Below are 23,118 nucleotides of genomic sequence, written 5' to 3'. Positions count from 1 at the left end.
CCAATCCAATAGCAATCCCTATCATTAGTAAAGCTCTAACACATGCCCTAACTAGGGGTTTCTCAATTACAGGTTTAAACATGAGGAGTCATGCTTAACCCATGTGCCCCGCCACTTACTACCTAACCCCTCCTGTAAAAAATATATTTTAAACCAATCCCTAATTTGACCCCCAAACTAACACAATTGCTAAACTTCAATTCAAAATCTTCAACACAGGTTTAAACGGGGATTCCTCACTAGGGGTTTAAAGTACCCGGAAGTTAATGGTGTTGTATTAAAAAAGTCTACAATTTTTTTTATGAATTAATACTTTAGTTACCAAAAAAGTAGTTTAAAAAAGCTATTACAACATTGAATGGAACAAGATGCAGTTACGGTTTACCCCATGCAATGAACGCTCATGCTAAAACTGCACCCATTTGCACAACCTCACGCCATTTACTGCCTTACCCAACCCGTAACAGAAATCTATTTTTTACCCTGACCCCTAATTTACCCCCATAACCTAACATAACGAAGCTCGCTACCCAAAATCCAAACCTTAGTGCTTTCGTCGCAGCACTATTTTTAATCGAAGAAGTTATAAGTAACTCCCTAACTAATTCCGTACCATCAAAACCTTTGAAAATCGGATATTAACAATACTTCAATGTTATCCCCTGAAACACGCCAAAGCATTACTCCGAACCGGACCCCTAACATTTTCCCCCAATTAACATGAAAGCATAAAATTTTCCACCGCAGCCCTTGACTAATGTAGTATCAAATTTTATACCCCGAACCTAACTTTTATAATTTCCCACAATTCTACCATTATAAGACTATGTTAAAATGTCTGACCGAAAAACTCGTTTGGTATGCAATCGCCTTAACTATTTTACCTAACGTGCTTAATTAGCCAAATTTAAATCGCTAACAACGGTCACCTACCAAACTAGTTATGCATTCATACAATCGCCTTACAATTTCTCTGCCTTACAGAATCGCTTCAGGTCCCAGCTCGAGTGCGACCGCGTCGTTGTCCACGCCTTCGATTCTACGCACACCGTCGCCACCTACCGGGTGGCCAAGCTCCCCGACGAGTACTTTGCCCTCAAGAACACGGTCGAACAGAGGGTCAGGGCGGCCAGCCTAGCCTCAGACGGCTTCCAGGGCGCCATGGATGGCCTCAGCGCGTCACTAGCCTCCGATCGCGGCACGGGTATGTCTCATTTAAGCAGATTTCGATAGCTATTTAATTCTAGTTGACTATAGCTCTGCGATATGTCGCTAATTCTGCATTTATTATCTTTTGTAAATCGCTTGCCCTTGTTCTAATTTAATTTCCGTTTATACCAGTTACCCTACTTTAAACAGAATTTTTCAGTTACCCTGGTGAAATGTGAATCTAAAAAAAATCATGGCATTCCATTTTTTAATTTTATCAAAAATAATTGGTGAGATTTTAGTGCATTATTAATCTAACTTAAAAATGCTGAAAAAACTTAAAACAAGTTGTACATTTTAGTGTATACAAGAGAAACTTAAAAATCAAGGTCAGACGTTACCGCTTAAATTTCCTAAAAGAAAGGTGTACTGTATTTTTTCAGATTTTTTCAGAATTTTGCTTGGTAATATACGCGTCAGCGGAGTACTAACCGAGAGACAAAACTTAATTGCCATAGGTTTGACATAGAAAGATATACACAAGCAAACCAGAGTCACCACGTTTTTATTTTACCTTACAATCAAACATAAAAATATGAGCGTTGTTTTTGTATCCAACTCTAAGAAAATAATTCGTTGGCTCTTGGCCGGAAACAGACCCCATATGGGCATTATCAGGACTTACTAAACATCATTTTAAACCCTTTTAGTTTACGAAAACTTTTCCAGGCCCTTTTCCGAGTGATAAACATGTTGTAAGATTTTACACGCACATGTTTGAGTAATGTACAATTCAGATAATGTTTTGAATTGGTTTTTATATTTGCTTAAAGCAAGTCGGATAAAATTTGGGTTTAATGTAGCATTTTGTTTCAAATAACTGAAGGCCTATACTTGCCATTTATAACACTCTCATCGTGACTCTTAGTATTTACAACTCTGGACGCAATGAAAACAGAAACTAACAGCTTTTTCGGTTGCTTTTAGAGAAAGATGATGACGCGTCGTTCCTGGGGGAAACCAAGTTGAAGGCCAAAACCAGTCTCCTGCACGGAAGGCAGGCTGAAAAGGTGGCAAAAGCCATAAAGAAGGCGGACGAGGCCAAGAAGAAACACGCTGAGCGACAGAAAGAGGTTAAGAATTTTAATTGCCTTTGGTTCCGCGGCCTGTTGTTAAACTGATCGATTTGTTGTCAAATTAGTATGCTGAAACCGCCAAGGCAATTTTATGCGCCAAAATGGTGGTGTTCAGTTTTTTAAATATATATCGCTCGCCTTGAAAAAAAAACTATTAAGTTGGCCTCAATGAGCAATATTCCATTAACTTTAAAAATCAATTTCAATCAAGGGTTAACCCTGTGAAGGTATTGGAAAATAAGGTATGCGCTTAGCTCATTTCCAGTATTATATTACATAAGGATACGAAAGGTAGATTTTTCCGAAGCGTTCATAAAAATAGTCAGACATTTGTAATAAATATTACAATTATTGTCGAGCTTTTTGCCTTCCGGTCCTCGCTCTGAACAACTATTTTCAACATTGTTTTATCTCTTTTTCTCAGTGGGAGAACCTGTACAAGAGCAAACCGGACAAAAAGTACGAGGACCCGCTGGACGTGGCCGCCATCAAGGAGGCGCAAGCCAACATGGGCGACTTCAAACTCAAGACCTCGGACGACTACGTGGTGCCTGAGCATCTTCGTATGGACACCGAGAAGAAGAGATACCAGATCCTCATCCTTCAGGGCCTGGTTCGTACTCCCCTTATTTTTTTTCGCTGTGACTTTAAAATTTACATTTAAAATCGTGAAAAAATGCACAATTTTTTTTTATTTGACTGTGGATAACCAATTAAAAATGCCGAAAAATTGACATCACTGGGAACGCAATATGAACTCGTACTGTTATCATGGTTAATAGCAGTTCAACATTTTTTGCTTCGTATGCTACGAAGCTGGAAGCCTGTTGCATCCACATAGCCACAACAATTGTTTTCCCTTCTTTCTTTAAAAAAATAAAATTAAAACCAACTATGGGTCAATCAGAAGATCAATCAGAAAAGTTTCATACTATGGTCCAATATAGCTCTAACATCTTCCTGTCACAATGGAAGTCAAATTATAGTCAAAGCTTCCTTATCGTTTATCAACGTCTTTCTCTAGATCCATCGAGCCAAGTCCGAGTTCAACCAGAAGCTGTTGCACCTTCGCGACTCTAAGCTTGACCTCATCACAACCATGAAGAGCTACTCGCAGGACCTCAAGGGCATCCAGACCAGGATGGGCAAGGAGGATAGGATCCGTCTTCCCAACATCCCGAACCCGCATCCAGAAGAGCAGCCGCACAAGTGAGTAAAGTGGGGAAGTTGGTGGATTTTTTTTCTGTAGGTCTTTTGGGGTTAACTTTAACTTGGGTTACTGGGCTCCGGTTAAGATTTACCGATTTGACCGTAAAGGAATCTAATGTTTTTTTATCACAAACCTGTCTGAATAGTTAAACCTACGCCGTTTTAAATTAATAATAGCTTATGGTCGGATGCCATTTTTTAATACTTTTTTATACTTTTTGGGATTTAGAGACCAATAGCCGAAATTATGTAACAACTGTCCCCCTGTATTAGATGCGAAAAAAACTTTGTCATCGCGGGTTTCGCATAGCACAAATACGAACATGCTACATCTTTATTACCGACTTTTTAAGTATTTGTCGAGATATGCTCATTATTTTTGCAAACTTATCCTGTATTTAGATCATAATTAGAACCTTAAATATCTAACAAAAATAAAATTTTAATTAGTTTTTTGCATTTAAAACTTGATAATGCAGTTTATTCTAAAAACCTTAAAAAAGTACCAATGCTTTGTCTTGATTGAAAGCGATGTTTAAATTTTAGGAAGGCCGCGTCAAAAAGCTAAAATAATTACGGCTATAAAACAGCACTTTTTGTTGCTTTGATTGACGGCCTTGAAAATGACGTCATTTGCCGGAAACTGCGTCATATTTCGCGCAGGAAGTACGAGTACACGCGCGAGACGCTGGCGCGCTTCGAGGAAGAAGAGAAGGAACGCGAGATCGCCGAGGCGCAGAAGAAGAGGAAGGGAGACGGAGGACTTTTCGGAGGATTCGGAGACGAGGTGAGCCCAGCGCGTAACCTTGGTTAACATATGTTAACTTGAAATAATCGTTCTTCTATCACCCTACAAGTTTGTCGATAGCTTTTTTCGAATATACGTTTGTTTGTTTAACTGAGGGTATAGCGCTGGTCTTGGATCAGATAATAAACTTGCTGTTTTCTTCTGCAGGCGCCTCCTCCGGAGGAAGCGGGAGCGGTTAGGGATCTGAAGCGCGGAGGACGCAAGAGCGCGAGCAGCTACACAAGCAGCGACCGGAGCAAAACGCACAAGGTGAACTTTGGACTATCTTTTAAGTCTAAGATGCCTTCGATTTGTTGTAACAAAATAGCGTGCAAGCTAAAAGCACAGTGTCAAAATGTCCTAAGACAGGTTTCGTAATTGGTCCACCAAAGAAGGCAAACTGTTGTTGTACGTGCATTATGACCAATTTAATTGTGTAAGCATTCTACTACTTGCTGTCAAACAGTTAGAGAACATTGAAAACATGGCGCCTTGACATTGCAGTTGTCCTTACAGCAGTTGATGTCACTACGTTGTCGCCATAGGATCTCGCCTTATTAGTTATATGTTAGTGTTTGGCAATGGTGTTGCCTTAACACTATTGGTTTTTGTTTTAATAACGTTGTTTTAAAATTCATTTAAGATATGCTTCCACTTGTTTAAGCCTTCGTGTTGTTAATAAATTCCTCCATACTGATAAAGACTTCAGTATCAGATCGGACCCATAAGTTTTCTGAAACGTTGTTCCATTGGAAATCCTTTACTCCTGTGCTTGTCAACCTTTTTTAGAACAGTACAGTACACCCTTTTACGTTTTCTGAAGAACTTCTATACCCCAGTCTATTCAACGCACTGAACTTATAAAAACATAACCCTGTTGTACTGCAAAAAGAACCTTTAACCGTTATGAAGAACTAGTTAGTACCTCACAATAAAGATTAATTATCAAGAGAAATATTTGGTTATGATGTCACAAATAGAATATATGTGTCATGTATTGTACACTCAAGTCAGTCTGGTAATAACATTTTTATTTATTATGATACCTGACCATAGGCTTATTGGAATGCGGTATCTTGTACACCCCAGAATGTTAAGATTAACAGTGAGCTTGCTAAAGCGCATTTTGATGTAAGTGCTTTATGACCTATTTAAATGTGTAATTATTCTATGACTTGCGGTCAAAGGTCACTGAGCACATGGTGCCTTGACATTGTACTTGTTCTTACTGCAGTTGGTATTATTAACTTGTCGCGATAGGAGCTTATGTTGTTAGTTACGTCTAAGTGTTTGGCAATGATGTTCAATTACTGATTCTGTTTTGTTAACATTGTTTTGTATTTTATTTGAATAAGGTTTTTGTAACCATCATTGTGTTTATTGTCTAGTAACTGATAGACTTCAGTCGACATCAACTTTCCCCTATCAATGTGGTACACCCGGTTAAAAAGCACTGTCCTCAACCTTCTCGCTTTTCTTCCTCCAGGCGCTCGCCCGTTCCGACTCCTCAGCGCCGACCACCCTCGAGTCCCAGCTGTCCCAGATCGACCAGGTACGTCTACGCTATCAACGCGACCGCTTGGTGCGCCTCATCTCCGAAAAGATGACGTCATTCGACGCCGAGCTGCGTCTGCTACGTCACGACAAGCTGAAGATCGACGTCGACCTGAAGATGGCCGACCTTAGGTGGGGTGACTCTTGGTTTTATTTGGTTCCGGGTTTCATTGAACTGAGCCCACTGTATATAGGTCAGTGGTTCTTAAACTTTTTTCATCGTGGAGTCCTTGTAAAAGTTTAATGATTTGGCGTCGCACCCCGCGATCATTTTCATTTACCTATTTGTGTACAAAAAAAAGCAAAAAAAAATACTTTGGGTTTATTTACGAATTGCGAATGTAGTAATTCCTGTTAATCGCCTATACCAATAATACATTAGGCAAGGGTTTTCTCACAATTTCTCACGACAAATGTCAACCACGATTTTTGCTAAAAGTCATTGTACTACCTATTAGCAGGATCATCATCTTTACTTGTATATTTGCATTTTAGCAACAAAATTACCTTTGCGTTTTTATCCATATACAGTTATACACCCAATGCCAATATACATACGTTATAACATGTTGTACCTACAATATTTTGTGGCATGTCGAAGTGAATTAAAGTAGGGAAATGTAATTGTTAAATCATAATTCCCACTGGCATAGTTTTGTGATAATGAGTTCAAATAATCACACCAGGGAATGATAATATCTGAAAGCATTTTATTACTGCAGTTAACTTTCGATACAGATATATTGTGCGACGCCCTTTTAATTTGAACTATGCATCAGGGCGTCGCGACACACAGTTTCAGAGCCCCTGGTTTATAACTATACAAAGTCGAGTCACTCGGTATAGTTGTATGTTTTAAACTTAAACCACGTGTACAGTAGTTTTTGATTGTCGACAAAATTTTGACACTTTATTTTCACAAACGTATAAGTACAGTAAATAATTTTGTTCAACCACAGGCAAGTCACTTTGCTTGAGGAACTTTTGCTGCTGAAGGAATACGAGAAACGCGAAACAAATCTTTCTGGGCGAGTGACTGGCAAGAGAAACGAGCTAACCGAGATAAATGGAAGGGTAAGTTTCTTTCCATGCTAAGTCGTAATCGAATTGTTACACGGAAATTCAAAAAGACAGTGTTTAGTTACTTGAAAATACTTTGCTTTGAATTGCTTTTTAAGCAATTATTCAAAACAGCACTAGGTATTTTAGGCAGAGTCATTTTGCCCAAAACCATAACGTTGGGCAATTTCCCAGAATTCGCACGATTTTATGTTAATTAATTAAAAAAACAAGTTTGTCAAATCATCCATTAAATCCACCTTAAATTAGCGTAGTTTCGCTTTTTGTCGTCTAGTCGAGTCATTTGAAACGAATCACTCAATCGAACTTAAGTCAAGTCGTCTTGTCCTAAGTTAAATCATTCTTATATAGGAATTTATTAGGTAATTTACTGCTAAATAATTTGCTGGTCGCTCGTAAACCACTGCTTAATACTAACGCCCCGTGGTTTTGTCGCCAAGACGTAGACCAAGCATGAGTAAAAGCTGCCTCCGTATAAAACTCTTACAACTCGTTTTAAAGCGAAATTTCAAGTTTGAAGGAGTTTCCCACACTGTTTTTTCAGATCACATGCTTTAGCGACCTGTTTTTTTTTCGAACTTAGGTGTCGGAGATGCAGGTTCGGCTCGAGTCGAAGAAGAGGGACATTGATCGGCTTCTAGACCGCGAGAAGGCGCTCTATGCCTCCTTCACCACGTCACTAGGCGACAACAACAAGTTCGCCGACTTCCTCAACAAGGTCTTCAAGAAGAAGATCAAGCGAGCCAAGAAAAAGATCGCCAAAGGTGATTTTTCGCTGCAATTTAACTGCTATGAGATTGCGCAGTAAAAATGACCTTATTGCTGGCAATTCATCTATCCATGTTCAAGTCCTATAAATGTAACAGTCAATTTAATTATCAAGTCAAATCTTTGGCCAAGGCAAGTCGTTGCGTTCAAAAACAACTCGGTCAACAAGAAAAGCAGCTATCTGTAGCAAAATAATGTAGAGAAACATATATAACATCTATAGTCTTAGATAATCTATCATGAGCTAATGAATAATTTAGTTCCTGGTCAACTCCATTTGTTTAAAGGATTTTAGTGCGACATGGATTTGTACTCGATTTAAGTTTAATGAAATACCAGAGTATTACAAAGTTAAGTTACATTTTAAACTTGATCTACCGTTGTTTATTAGCAATCAATTGATTAAGATTAGAAGTGGTTTTACGAAGGAAAATAGTCTAATATGTTTTCTTAATTCTGTGTTTTAAATCCTTGCTGTCGGGAAGTTTCTTACCCGATGAATTCAATGCCATAGTTATCTGTTAAGGAAGCCAAGCCTTGTTTTAAACTGTTGCCTAACTCGCCGGGTTAAGGGTGACGGTAATCCCACTTACCTGGCTATACAAACCGCCCAGAAAAATATATGGTTACAAAAAGAGTATACGGTTTGTCGCTTTCAAGGTTTTCCTAACACACTTTCTTGCCGAGAAGTTTAGTCGCAATTTTAAATATTTTACTTTCCGTCAGAGGGCGACGAGGAGGACAGTGACGAATCGTCGTCGGACGAATCTGATTGGTCGAGCGAGGAAGACGAGGACGACTCAGTGGAGGGAGGATTCGACGACTCTGTGTGTCCTCCGGGATGCGACCAGGTGACTTCTATTTAATTTAACATTTTTGTATATCGCAGGGGTTCTTAGACTTTTTTTACCGCAGACCCCTAAAAATATTTTTGCTTCGCGTGGATCAGGCTAGGCAAGCAATTTTAGAGATGACGTGATAAATTTATGTCACAATACAAATACTCTAAGTCATCCCAATTGCTGTCGATAGTATTAACTGGCAAGGTAACACGGTGCTGTTTTCAGCAACTGTACGACGCCACCCTCGTGTTGCGCGAGCGGCGTTTGGACGTGGAGGAAGCTCTCGTAGAGGAGAAGAAACTGGCCGAGGCACTCAAAAAGGACGTTGAGTCGCTGAACAAGAAGTCAAAGGTCATGGAATCGCAGCTTAAGAACGCGCTCGACGACCTAGAAGCATTCCAGGCGAGTCTTATGTTTTGCTTATCGTATTGAACCTTTTTTGTAATACGCGTAATTAAGCCTTGATTTATTAGAAAAATTGATTTCCCTAAATTCGAAAGCAACAGACGTTTTGATACAAGATGCCATTATGATTGGGTTTTTTTATTAGTAAAACATCACTTACCAGTTGTCATGACCATTTTTATTTTGTGTTACGAGTTTACGAACTTATTCGTTGCAGTTAGGGCAAGTAAAAGTTTTAAAATAGTTCATTAAAACGTTTTCAATTAATAACGACTACTGATTCCTGTTGAAACTGGCGTTATAACATTTACCGTTAAGTGCCGCTCTAAATCTCTAGCATGCAGTTTCTCAGTTTCAGGGCTGCGGAGTCGGTTAAAAATAACCCGAGTCCGACTCCGGTCAAATGTGAGATTTCGTCGAGTCCCGAGTCCGGCCCTGACTCTAAAGCCTGTATTCCGCCAATTTACGTAACTAAAATAACGTGGATATTCAGCAATGCACTTATAGGGGGTCTTATAATTTATTCACTCACAATACATGGTTTGAAAATATTTCACCATATGCTGTTCCACTTTACAATTTCCAGTTGGCGACCATACCAGTTTAAACAGTTGGTACTGCGCATGCGCGTGTCGGACTCGCGACTCGGGTAGTTTTACGTGATCTTACTCGAGTCCGACTCCGACTCCGCAGCCCTGCTTTACTTTAAGATTTTTATTCTATCAAAGATTTCAAGCCAATTGTTGTTCGTTAGTTATTAGGTTTTTCTTATCTATACTGATACGCCATCATTCAATGAAGTGTGCAATTTAGCGCTTTTGAACTCTTCGCAATGAACATATATATGTTTAAAATTATTTTTACTGAGGTATAAATATATATAGCTCTCAAGCAGAACATTTTAGTCGTGCATTAAAAAACTATTTGCCCAGGCGATTCAGTCAAATCAATCAATTTACACGCTTTGCGATTTCGACACAAAATGGCGCCCAAACTAACCGGCTTCCCTTAACCAACAGGTGGAGAAGCAGGGCAAGCTGAACGAGCTGGACGTGGTGGTGCTGCTTCGCTTCCACCAGGTGGAGCACGTGTACAACGCCACGATCCCGTCGGACCTGAGCCAGTGCCTCGTGTTCGCCAACGCGTCGCTTACCGCCCTCCAGCGGCGCATCAAGGAGCTGCAGCACGAAAAGAGCGAGCAGCGCAAGTTGTACAAGTAAGTTGCGGCGCACTTGCGTCTCAGTGCCAAATTTTCTACCCTAATGCTATATTGGCTTATGCTCCCCCGAAGCAGTCTGCGCCTATCGCGTTTTACCAGGGCAAGCAAGAACTTTTACGTTTTACGTTACAATTGTCAAATAAAAAATATCCCCACTTCTGTCATGATCGGATTAAGTTAGGTTCTCTGGTGGTCGTACCTCAACCTTACGGATAACAGAAAGCCTTGGAAGAATGTTTTTTTTACAACAAAAAATTTGACTTGTAAAGCCATCAATATTTTTGAGATAAATTTGACAAGGCTAAAAAAGCACCTTGTGATAACAAAAGGCAGAAGAAATAAATACTGGAATGACTATAGCGACTACGTCGAATGACCAAAAACTTTCGAAGCGCAACTGTAAAAAGGAGTCAAAAAATTTACTTTGCGAAAGGTAGCGTGTCGCTTTATATCAGGGGTAACTGCGGCTCGCTGGCATGTTTTTCGTGGCTCTTCTAGTCGAAATGTAAATTTCAAAAAAATCGTAAGAGCTACCAAGATACCGTTTATGAACGTTTCTCTCTTTTTCTTTTTTTTTATTTAGGCCAGCATTTCGTTTATGACGTAACACTAGACATAGAATCCGAGAAGTTAGTTAACAGCAAGTCAATGTAATTTTTTGCTAAGGTTTCAGAGATTAGCAAATCAAACAAAAGTCTGATATTGATAAATATTGTGCGTGTTATTTTGTTATTACCGTTATTATTATTGTTTTAATTATTACCGTTTTGTTATATTACATTTCTGTTATTTTTGCTGAACTAACAATATTTACCGTTTTGTACTGAAATAATTTTGAGGCTCTGTGGCACTTGTAATATCTGCACATGGCTCTTCCATTGAATACATTTGCCTGTTGCCACTTAACCGAGCATGTGTGGGGCAGCACCATTAAACTAGAGGGGCGGTGAAAAAGTCCTATTTTAAAAAGTTGACATGGTGAATAAACATATAATTACTAATCTGTTTAGACTTTAGGGGGTGAGAAATGTGACAGGACGGTAAAAGGCAGGAGCAAACGCTTTTTTTAAATCGAGGTGTAGCCTGGTCGGTACAATCTCTCATAATAAACAATCGCGTTGTTCATCCGGCTCTGATAACCTTGTCCAGGGTAGTTCATAACCTGCTGTGTAAATGCAGGGAGGCTCGTCAGCAGCACGTGCACCTAATTAAGAGCGGACGCCTGATGCACGAGCGCATAGAGCAGCTGGAGGAAAAGTGCGAGCACGCCATGCTGCTTAAGGTAAGAAGCGCAAGATTTCACGCCGCATTTTTTTCCGTCCCGTATAGGATTTAACACCGAACTGTGAAAGATATGCGTGGCGTGTTTATGCCTCCGTATTTTCTAAACACGGCTCTTTGCACATTATGGCTACCTGGGACCCTCTTTTCCGATTTTTTTTAATTTTTTTATTGTAACATAGTTTGCAAAGTTTTATAAAAAGGCATGTTGGTCCACTAATAAAAACGAGTTGAGCAATTATTTGTGGTAGAACAAATAACACTAAAATTTACATCGACATTTAAATTAGAAAGCGTATAACAGACTATAAACTAACCTAGCGCTTACTTGGCAATTGGAATCGCTGCTATGGACCGACCTAAATTAACTGCTATAGGTTTTCATTGCCAGCACACCTACAATCCGATATTTAAGTTCAGATAGCATTATGCGCTACTAAAAGAGACACGGACTTTTATTACGTGCCAAATTGGACTGACACACAATGAGTAAGAGACAAAGTGGTGTGATTTTAATTTTTTAAGGCTACATGAACAGTTCTGTTAAGCGTTTAACCAACCACCCAAAATATTTTCAGTATGAATAAACTTCACCTCGATTTAAAAGTAAAAAGAACTGACCATGGCTTTTTTAAACCACTATATGTTCGACATATTTTCTACATGTACATTGTGCAATGTACATTATACCCTTGTACATTTCGCATAAACGTGTGTAAGATATCCAAGTGATATTCATTTATATCCCGGTGATATTCACATGTGTTGTTGAAATACGTCAGATTCGCTTATAACTCGTGTCGCCTTCTGTCCGCAGTTTGGCCGCGTTGTGGACCTGGACAAACTCGACTCGGTGACGGTTAACAAGAACGTGGAAGAACTAAAGGAACAAGTTCGACTCAACGAATCCCGCAACGCCTCCCGACTCACCAAGCTACAGGTGGGAAGCTTGGCTTGTTAAACTTGAAAAAGGGCAGGGTTCAATAAATTTTAGACACACAAATTCTTACTAAAAGAGGTCGATTGAAAGAAGATTTGAGTAAATATCTGTGACCTCGCTGTATAAAAAACGCAAAATTAGGTGGCACCGTCACCAATTTAACCTTTAACCGGGCGCTAGCAAAAAATGGTTGGCATTGGCTCCAGATTTTAAGCTTTTGTCTGCCAAAAAAAACAAGTGTTGCTTTTACACTGATGATGGCATGAGTTGTTGCTGAAACGTCTGTAAATTTTTAAGTATAGCTTGCCCCAGCAATGTAATACAAAGGGCTGCTGAAAGCCACAGTCTTAGTTTGCAATCACGAGAAACCGCCAACCCCTATTGTCAGGAGAAAGCAATAACATGCTCGGTTTCATCAAGGATCAATGGCCCTTTGTAACATTAAAGGGGCCCTATATTTTCCTATAGTTGATTGTAAGAAAACAATACAAGTTATGAACTGAATTGTTTAGAGGAAAACACCGATGAGTCTGATAGTTCCAAATCTCGTCGTAGCGTTTTTGAATCGACCATTTTAAATTAATACTCCAGATAGAAACACTCCCGTGGTTACAAAAGGGCCGCTAGCTATTTAGGGATGGTTTCTCACCTGATACAGACACGGGTAAGGGAATTGTTATAGAGATTTTTAAACTGTGCGTCGCAACGCCATAGTGCGTGGTTTTAATCTGACAAGTGCGTCGAACGATGATTCCGTAAAGTCACTGGAGAAGTTGGCTATACTAGTGCATTTATCTTGTTACCACTGTATTAATATATATAAGAACCACTGTTTATTATTTTACGATCAATACTTAAAAAAATTCAGAATGGCGAATTAACAATATTATAGTTTCTATTCCATTCTTCCTTTCCAAAATATAGTGAGATACCATTTTACTTTTCACGATAAAAAAATAAAAAATAACTATACTGCCCCTTTTAGGGTGTAGCCTACACTTTAAAAATAAATTGATGTGTTCGACATATCTATAACGCCAAGCCCAATCGACTTCAGGCTATTTTAACGAGTTTCTTATTTTGATCGTTAAAGCAAAAACCCAGAACTTAAGTTTTATTTGTGTAAACGGCGTAACTCTTTCTTGATTTACTTTTTTTGGTGTTTAAATATGTTGCATTAAAATTGGAAGTATTTACCATAGTTTTTAGATGAAAAATGTTTTGTTGCTATTTGTTTTTGAAAACAATTAAGTTTTATGTTAATTTTATTCAACGCTCAGTTTTAATTCAATGACGTGAGCTGGAAGTGTTCTTTACTTGCACAGGTTGACTTTGAATAGAAGGGTGACTTTAAATGGGACTTAACATGGTGTTTGTTCAAAAGTTGTTGCTCTAATGACTGTGCACTTAGGACAATGTTTTCAAATAACTTAACTTTTCTTAAGTCCTTTGAGCAAAACTACTCGACTTGACTTAAGTCTTTTGAACAAATGACTTGACTTGAGTCTTTGGTCAAATCACTTCGGTTAAATTAAGTATTTTTCTTTATTTAAATTAAGTATTTTCTAAGTATTTTTTTTATAATAATTGGGTTATTTATCCTAATTTTTGCACTTGGAGCAATTTGCTTGCTATATATTATTTACTTGAGCTTATAATCGGAATAAGTTACCAGTTTTAAAATTTAAAGTTTTACTTTTATGAAGATGACTTTCTCTAATTATTACCTGACGTGCGCAACTGATGAATTGTACTAAGACTTGACTTCTTTTATTCGAAAAAACTTTGACTTAAGTTTTGTTTACGAAAAACTTGAATGGGACTTGATTAATTTTAAACTGACTTGTTTACAATACTGTGAAAAGTACTATAGAAGTTACTTTCTCACAACACTGACAAATGGTGATTGGCAAACAACCCAACCCGTCGTATGTTTCTCGCAGCAACACATCGAAAACCTCAAGTCCCGCATTACGGAGCTGACGAGAGACAACACGCGAAGGCTGGAGCGACTCAACGTGCTTATGAACGACAACAACAACCTAGAGATGGACCTGGACCACCGGCAGAAGACTATGGTGCGCCGCCAACCCACATACATAACCTATAGTTGCCTGCATACATAACCTATAGTTGCCCCTTAATATTTCACCTCATATTGTTAGTTTCCATTATTACTTTGAAACCTGCCTGACGTTACGTGACGTTTTTTCTGTAAGTAAGCAACGGCACAAATTGTTGATGGCCTATGAAAATGTTCATCACCCACAAAAGGTTGAGAACCAATGACTTAGCCAAGGGGAGTCCAACATTTGGTACGCGTGCCAAATGTGGCACACAACCTAATAAAAAATGGCACGCAAGCCCCCCCAAAAATACAGCCCATTTGTTAAAAAAGCCAAATTTGTCAGATAGCAAATTGTCATTGTTTATTCACAATATAAAACAATCCCAGCAATTACGACAACAAACAATTACTTCTGATATTATAACTTTATACTGTTTTATTTTTTGTATAAAAAGCGCTTTTAATATTAGAAAAAAAAGTAGTTGGTAAACTTTGACACAGGAAGAAGTTATAAGATAAAAATTGGCACGTCGGCAAGTTTGAGTTGGACACCCCTTACTTAGGCTATTAAATCTACGTTTTGAGATTATTTGTGTTAGCACGCAAAACAAGCAGCTTTGTAGTACATTTCCTGTTCCCAACAATGGTTTAAAAATTATTGCCTTGGATATCTAACATAAATCTATACAGTGAAAATGAAAACAAAACATTATTTAATTTTGCTTTTTGGTGACATTAATCCTTATGTTGTTGTTGTTTTGTACCTTGAAAAAACAATCATACTATTCTGCTTCTTAGAAATTGGAAGAAAGTGGTAAGAAAACAAGCGAGGTAAGAGAGCAACATCGATTGGTTCAGCTCGTTCAATTGCAAGCTCAAGAAATTCAGGTAAGGGTTTGCTTCACAGCTGGTTTAACTCAGTCTATTTATTATAAATGTACCACCTTTTAACCCTGACTTTGCTGACGGCAGCAGTATTAGGCCTTATATACCTATGTAACTTTCCGTTTGAAACCAACAATGTTTGAATGGAAAAATACAGTTAAGTTCAAGCTAAGAGTAAGCGGTCTTACAAAGTTTTATATTTGTTAAATAAAAGTCTCGTCTAATTTTTTTATTATTACCTTGCAGGCACTTAAAGAAGAAATTGGCCTTCTTTCGAGAAAAGGCGGTCACATATTACCCCCAGCCCAGCCACCGCTCGGTCAAGATCCCGATGTTATGTGATTTTTTCTAGTTTTGTTTTGTTAGTCTTGCTGAAGAGGAATTATAACCATGGGTTATTTATAGAGTTTATTAAGCTTTTGTATGTCAATACACGCTTTCGTCTAATCTGATTTCTACCAAGCATCTCCAGGCTGTAGCCTAGTTTGCAAAAATTGGCAAAAAGTCAGAAAGTTCAAACTTATGCCAACACTTCTGGTTTAAGATAATGTGCTACTTCCAAAGTGAATTTACTCTAAACTTTTAAGTGTTACTTGAATTGTATTTACCACGAAATCCTGCTTTGACTAATATATGAAAAAGCAATACCGTCATGAACATAGGGTCGACAGTGGGACACCTGACTTGAAACGTATCTGCAAGTCCCCAACTTACGTAATTAAGTTCTAATACAAAAGCAAAAATATGTTGGCCTAGTTATGTAGCAAACTTGTTAATTAATAAATGCCCCCCGATAACTGGTAAAACAAGTCAGTCTTAAAACGAAGTTCGTTCAACAAGTAAAGAGCAAAACCACAAAACATATAACAGCCCCCAGTTGGAATCTTGGAAAGTCAACAATAAATTATAAAGAATACAGACTGCTTGTTTTTAGCTATGATCGTCAATTCATAGAAAACAATAGGTCGCTTTGAAAATGTAAACACAATCAGGTCATTTTGTTAATGGCGGGTGGAATATTTATTGTATTGTGGTGTTCGTTTAAATGTGACTATGGCAGTTTAGGTGCAAGTCACGTAGCTGTCGCTGCGCGTTTCCGGCAAAGCGCTTTGTTTGTCTGCCCTGCCTTCAACAAAGTTTGCAATTCTGCGCGAAACTTGGCTGCCAATTAGCGTGCAGGCAAAGGTGATCCTCCATTTCCCCCAATCAGCTCGCGAAACGCCGGGAGAAACACGTCGGACGCCTGCCAAATTGGAAAGTGCTGCTTATTTTGGAGCTACTTGGCCGACGGCAGCTCGTCTGAATCACGGCACACGTTGCGAGCTAAATCGATACCTGGCGCGCTTCGGGATTCGGGAAATCTCAAAAACGCGCTTCGGAAATAATTCATGACAAAATCGCTGCACGCCAGTTTTTGGCGATATTTATGGAACTTGCGCGCGAGATTAAGATATTTTGGGAGGTTAATTAGACTATTAGAGTATGGAAAAAAAGCCTTAATAGGACGGATCCAGGATTTTTATTGGGGGATTTAAAGTTTTAGGAATTACGTCATAAATTCGTTCTCGATCGAACGCAAAATGCAGCGCAAACCGGTCTAATCGGGCAAAGCGCGAAAAAAACATTGCTTTCATTCGATTTAAATTTAAGGAGACGTAACGCCTTGAAAAAACAAAACAAAGGCATATTGCTCGAGATAACAGCAGCATTTCTAGTCCAATTTAACAGAAATTGCGCTTTGCAGAGTTGTGTCACACGACACAACCTGTCATAGTACATGCACAACGACTTCGGGCTAAATTTATTCCTTAAAACTGACAAAAACATAGTAAATATAGACAACATTTTGCGCAAAGCCTCTACTATTTTGTCACATTGCCAGAACGTACGGTTAAAGGTGACGACTTTGAAATATACTGAACAAAAAGAGCAAAAAATATTTTAAAGGCTTTCGAAATGTTGATTCAATTTAAACTGGTCTAATATAGTAGTGTGCCTTTTATTTTTTCTATAGGACCTCAGTATGCCAATGCACCTTTGAAATTACAACCTACTCGCTATATCATTGATGTTCCCACGGGCCCATTAACCACTGGTGGTCTATTAGTCAAGTGTGCCTCGCCATTTTCGGTTCGGTTCATGTCCCTCACTGACTCTAGAATTTAATAATGAATTATGCCACAAAACTCATAAAACTTTAACAATTTTACGTTTTATAAGCTCTTCGCCAACCCACACAATACCTAATAAGTGCCCGGTTAAAGCAAATGCCAACTTAAAGCACCTTGCGTGATAGATCGCAGTGGTGCAAGCAAGAAGCGCATTGCAATATTAAAATGGAAATTAAATAATGGGTTTTTGGCCACTAATCAACGAATTTCCAGGTAGCTTAAACAATTGGAGGTTGTCGTCATTTACTTCAGACAGTTGCTCTAACGTAGGGCTACGGTACCATATTTTCCGCACCCAAAAAGAGGACATTTTTGCCGGCAAGTAAGACGAAAGTAGAATTGTTACGTTTGAGTTTGATGATGTTTTAGTTACAAAAAAACAGACACAAAAACAACAAATCGAATTTATTTTTCAGATTCAGCCCATGATTACTTTGCGGTTCCCTTAACTTTTGCCGATATGGAATAATAATTTTTTAACGAAATCAATTTTCAGTTTGTTGGAAAAACTTTTTTAAATCAGCAATTTAGCATGTGTCATGGCTACTGTAATTTTTGAAGTAAATACAACGTCTCGCCTAAAAGTCTTGTTAAAAGTATAAGCAACTAACTCGCAATGCGAAAAAAGAGGACATTTGGGCATTTTTGACCCTCGGAGGACGATTCACTTTTCTTGAGAAAAAAGGACGAATCCTCCTAAAAGAGGACATATGGTAAGCCTACTCTAACGGCCATAAGTATTTATCCCTCGGATTGTCGTATTGTTTACAGCTGGTGTAATATACCTTTGGAGCAGATGGAGCAGATGGAGCTCAGGTGTTCGTAACAAAACGGTTACCTATAGTAACGGGTTAAGCCCAATAGCTTATGTATGACGCGCCTGACGCAGTCATCGTTACTGATCTGTTTTTTTTTATCTGTGTATATAACTCCTAACTGCATATCTCTAAGCCGATATTGCTGGATAAACGCGCTAAACTTCTAAATTAAACTTGTGACAAATATATTACTGTTAAAAAACAGAACACATTTTTACAACTTTACAAAAAATTACCACTGGTTTAGCTACTAAATAGTAATTTTGTATTAATTAGGCGGTCCACTGCATGTAGTTTAGGTGAGCACTAACAAGTAGAATTGATCGAAACTGATTGAAATTAGTACCGTAGATGATAGAACTTTCAGATACTCGACGGTACGAGTAAAACTGTCGTACAATAATTTCTTAGCAGAGGCGACCAGGTCATGCTCCCCCAAAAAAACTATATTTTTTGCCAAAATATGTAAATGAAAACATTGTTTTCGCTTAGCGCGAAGTTCATTCATTTTCTAATATGATTTTAACGGTTTTAGGTTTTTGGCCCAAATGTACCATGATACTCTTAGACTTTACAATGTCAAATTTCTGCCAAATTATTTTATAAATGCCTTATCTAATTTATACCAATATCTTATATGTTCCAATTGTGTCACATTTCAACTTGCAATTAAAACAAATTAAAGTTAAAATGGTCGACTCAAGATGTACTTGCACATTTGTGCACGCGTACAGTCGAGAACAGCGGATGCTTTTAAGCTTGTTTTTTGTGATCACGTTATGACATATCTTTTGACTTCATTTAAAAAAATAAAGTCTGCCAATAAAAATCTAAAAGGATCCCCTGGTACTCGCTTAATTATATGTCGATTTTACTTAAAAGTAAACTTTACTCCTGGCAAACGATAAATCCTAAAAAAAACACCAAAAAGGTATTAGGCAATATGTTCTTTCGTATAGAAATTTTTGTTGGCGTTACGGCAAAAAGATGCTGTTTAATGCAATTGAAAATATTACATTTAAAATACATAAACGAAACAAATTAAAAATTGCCTGGATTATGACCTCGCCAAATATCCACGTGGTTGGATATTCGGGTAATAAAATCTGTTGGGCTTATTTCATAGCAAAAATAAAAGCAATTAGCCGATCAACTGCATTTCAATGAGAACATACCATAGAGCTTCCGGATTAGACTGCGGACTGACAAAAAAGCTCATACCAGAAAAAGTATAAGTGCCTTTTGTTGCTACCGGGTCACCTGTTCTGAATGATTATAACGCACATGGCCTTAACGCGATTACGCCAAGTGCACATAATACGATCGGGCTTTAAAATAATATCAGGTATCCAAGAAGGCAGGCAAAGTCAGATTCTGAGGCTACCGTTTTGGCAGAAGATAACTCCACCTATAATTATTACCGATTTAAAAATTTAATCAAAATAATTTATTCTGTAGCGTCATCCGATCCCGGGTCGCCAAACTGCCCTTGACATTTCGTAAAATTCTACCCACGTCACTAACCTAAATCGGCATAACGGCGGGACATTGCTTATACGCATTTCCGTCTATAATAAGCAACACTTAATTGTTTGGTAATAAGCCCGATCTCCACTGCGCATTTGCGGGCCGCCAAAATTAGGAGGAGCATTTCTAGCGTGGCAACATATAGACAACATCTTGCGATCGTTTTTGCCGGCGATCGATGGCGGGATTGCTTTGAGTTTAGTTCGCGCGAGCCCTTCGAAATTTCCGCCAGCCTGTTTTGGCGTAACTTGCGAAATCGATGTCATTAGTTGCGCGCTGCGTCGCGGTTATATATGACTGGCGGTCTACGCGCCGAATTGGCCAGTCGAGTGGGACTTACGGCAGCGCACTGCAATAAAGCCGACATTCGAGAAAGAAGCACGAACTGCAAGTATCGCTTCAGCTTTGTGCGTGATTTATTGCTAAAAGGAGCGCAATAAGACATTGTAAGGCCGCCGTCAGTTCAAGTTATACGTCTATTTGATAGATGAGAGTGCAGCTTAGTCTGTGATGCAAAGCCTGTTTTATGCCAATTATTAAGTGAACCATGATCGGAAAAGATAAAACTCGAAATTCTAACGCTTATCTAAAAACACTGTATGGTTCAAATAGCAAACAACAGTAGTTTACTGACTATAGGTTTTAATATATTAAATTGCATAGGCAGAGGTTTACAAAAATTTAATAAATAAAGCCTAAGTTAATTGGCGGCGCAAATTCTTCGCACGGTGTTCAATGAAGAGACTCCCATCCCAAGTTTAGTATGCTATTTCCCTTCTAAACTATCGAGCTCTAATTGCTAAATAGTTTAAGGCGACCGCGTCTATTCTGGGCTCTTGGGCAGAAAAAATACGAATAATGGATGAAACTCCTAGCTAATTGGCGTTTCATCGGATTTCGTGTTGACCCGCTCTATATCCGGATCGAAGTCCGCTTCGGCAATTCCGCAGGGAATAGAGCCTAACTCACTTCGAAATAGCTGCCTGCGAGCCTGTGTGACCAGGAAATGCCATGCTCATCATCGATGCAATGCTCCTTTGTTGCAAACATAGGTGATTAGACCAGCGCACCCGCATTACAAGGTTGGAGCTGTCTAAGCCACAAGACGTTTGCACTACCTTGTTCTCAGCAAAAGTAAAATTTCTCAGCAATTGTACATGCAGCGATTAAATCTTTTGTTGGCCTTTTTCCAAACCTCACAATCTATTAAAATAATGTCACCATCAAATGTAAAGTGTCGACTTTTAGTTTTGTATACTACGTTTCCATAATTACATTGTCTTAAAACATTTGTAGTAGTGAACTGCTGTCACTGCCTGAGAAAGCCTTTAATTTTTAAACAAAGCGTTTCTAATCAATAGCGGTTTGCAGCCACTCTTAATTGCTCTTGACACGACAAAGCAGCAAGAAGCATTGCGTTTAACGCTATAACGACTTTGTTAGACGCCTCTAGCTTTCACCGTCACGTGGTAAACGTTTATGACTTTTCAGTTTTTGTTCGCGCATTCGTTCGAGTCAAACCGTGAAACGCGAAACTAAAAGTATCTGCGACTTTAAACTTTTTCGTCAATGATTTGATGTGTTCACATTGGTTGATAATGTTAAATTGATGGTTGTTAAATCTTTATGGCTTGGTAATAAATTTCAAAGCCAAAAAGGTCGAGTAGATCGACAGCATCTTGATTAAGACTTGTATCATCTTCAGTTAGTGTGACTGAAAACCAAATCAAAGCTTCACTTATAAAAGGCAGGACGCAATTTATGGCTTGGATTTCTTAAGAATGGGTATTTCCATGTAGTTCTTAACTAATCTGTGATTTATATAATGTTAATATATACCCCCGCTTTGGCTAGCCCGTGGCTTTGAACTCTAACTTTTTATAGTTTATCAAAACCAGATATCTATGGTACAATTTTTTACCCCACCTTTGTTCAAATGATTATATTTTTAAGTCTTAAAATGTCTTACTTTTAGGTTTTTAAATCAGAAAACAAAATCACCTAATTAAAATCATTTAAGTCAAACGAAAAAGCCTGTTATGGGAAAACACAATTCTTGTGAAAACCGGAACATATGTATCGATTAATATTAAGAGTTATTACATTATTTTACCTTTCGATTTTAGTATATTACGCATAATATATAATGTTAGTTCTTAAAATGTTTTGTTAATATCTTTGACTGAGACGTGGGCTGCTCCAAACGAACTCCAGCCATAAGACCGGGATAAGAACGAACCAACGCCAGAATAAAACACAACTAAGGCCAAAATATGACTAATACTTAATGGTATTAGTACCGTCTAAATCGGAATAAGTCCTAAATCCGGCGAAATAAGACCTAGAACGTTAGAATCAGCCCTAAATAACAGTTTAACTAACCCCAAACCCCATCCCTAAGTACCTCATTAACTATCCCCTTATAATTTCAACACTAACCCATTTTATATCCGCACCACCAGTAACCCCAAACAGGACCAAAAATCCGGTGCCAAAACAGCGGCATCCTAATCAGACTAGGGCGTCCAAAAGCAGTTACCAAAACGTCCGATGCCAGACCGATGGCCCCCAATCTTCCCATAACCTCTACCCACAGGTTCGGGCGTTATTTTGGCGATTTAGACCTTATTCCGATGATTTTAGGACTTATTATGATGATCTTAGGCCTTATTCTGATGAATTTAGGCCTTATTCCGTCAAATTAAGGTCTTATTCAGACGATTTTGATATTATGCTGTACTGGACATTACTGCGTATTTGACAGTATAATGTCGCTGGTCTTACTAATGGTTTTATAGTTTTTTCTGCTTTAGGTTTTGTTGGTTTTTAGGTCTTATTGTGTGTTCCCGTTCCAAACGTACAATTCTTGTTTAAAAGCATCCAACACTAATTACAAAAACTAACGAAAGTTAGAAGTTAGAATAGGCTTTTCAAACCTAGAAGTTATTAAGCTGTTTTGTCTCGTTCTGGAGTGTTAATACAATACGTGCCTAAAATGTTTATGCACAAACGGTAAAACTAATGTCTGTCTTCAAATTTAATGGGTATCTTACGTTGCAAATCGCGTATTGCTTTATAAAGTGATTCGTACTTACAGTCTTTTTGTCCACAATGAAGTATGTAAAACACGCAAAGTGGGGATACGTTAGGCCGAACACTTTCCTTTGAGAGTATTTGAGAGAGAATTTAAGAAAAAACGATATGTTAAAAACTGCATGATATGCCTACCTAAGGACAAATGTATGAGTCTAGTTTTAAATCCGGTTTACAGTAAAAGGA

At 38.4% G+C, this 23,118-nt stretch overlaps 1 protein-coding gene across 1 annotated transcript in view; it reads left to right on the top strand.

The window, feature by feature from the left end:
- Positions 1-15,746, top strand: part of LOC146137963 (cilia- and flagella-associated protein 44-like) — a 32,337-nt gene extending 16,591 nt beyond the window's left edge. The window contains exons 22-38 of the mRNA XM_083393381.1: positions 985-1,204; positions 2,137-2,282; positions 2,710-2,898; positions 3,310-3,494; positions 4,158-4,281; positions 4,450-4,551; positions 5,768-5,967; positions 6,795-6,909; positions 7,499-7,679; positions 8,410-8,534; positions 8,751-8,927; positions 9,950-10,146; positions 11,329-11,431; positions 12,248-12,370; positions 14,314-14,448; positions 15,237-15,326; positions 15,570-15,746. Coding sequence (XP_083249507.1) covers positions 985-1,204; positions 2,137-2,282; positions 2,710-2,898; positions 3,310-3,494; positions 4,158-4,281; positions 4,450-4,551; positions 5,768-5,967; positions 6,795-6,909; positions 7,499-7,679; positions 8,410-8,534; positions 8,751-8,927; positions 9,950-10,146; positions 11,329-11,431; positions 12,248-12,370; positions 14,314-14,448; positions 15,237-15,326; positions 15,570-15,665 — 2,508 coding nt within the window. The 3' untranslated portion in view covers positions 15,666-15,746. The remainder of the gene's footprint in view (positions 1-984; positions 1,205-2,136; positions 2,283-2,709; positions 2,899-3,309; positions 3,495-4,157; positions 4,282-4,449; positions 4,552-5,767; positions 5,968-6,794; positions 6,910-7,498; positions 7,680-8,409; positions 8,535-8,750; positions 8,928-9,949; positions 10,147-11,328; positions 11,432-12,247; positions 12,371-14,313; positions 14,449-15,236; positions 15,327-15,569) is intronic.
- Positions 15,747-23,118: the final 7,372 nt, after the last annotated feature.

The sequence above is a fragment of the Ascidiella aspersa genome, chromosome 7 (genome assembly GCF_963924565.1).
Source record: "Ascidiella aspersa chromosome 7, kaAscAspe10.2, whole genome shotgun sequence".
Taxonomy (NCBI): Eukaryota; Metazoa; Chordata; class Ascidiacea; order Phlebobranchia; family Ascidiidae; genus Ascidiella; species Ascidiella aspersa.
The sequence above is the reverse complement of the archived record's forward strand: the minus strand, read 5'-3'. Positions and strand labels throughout refer to the sequence as shown.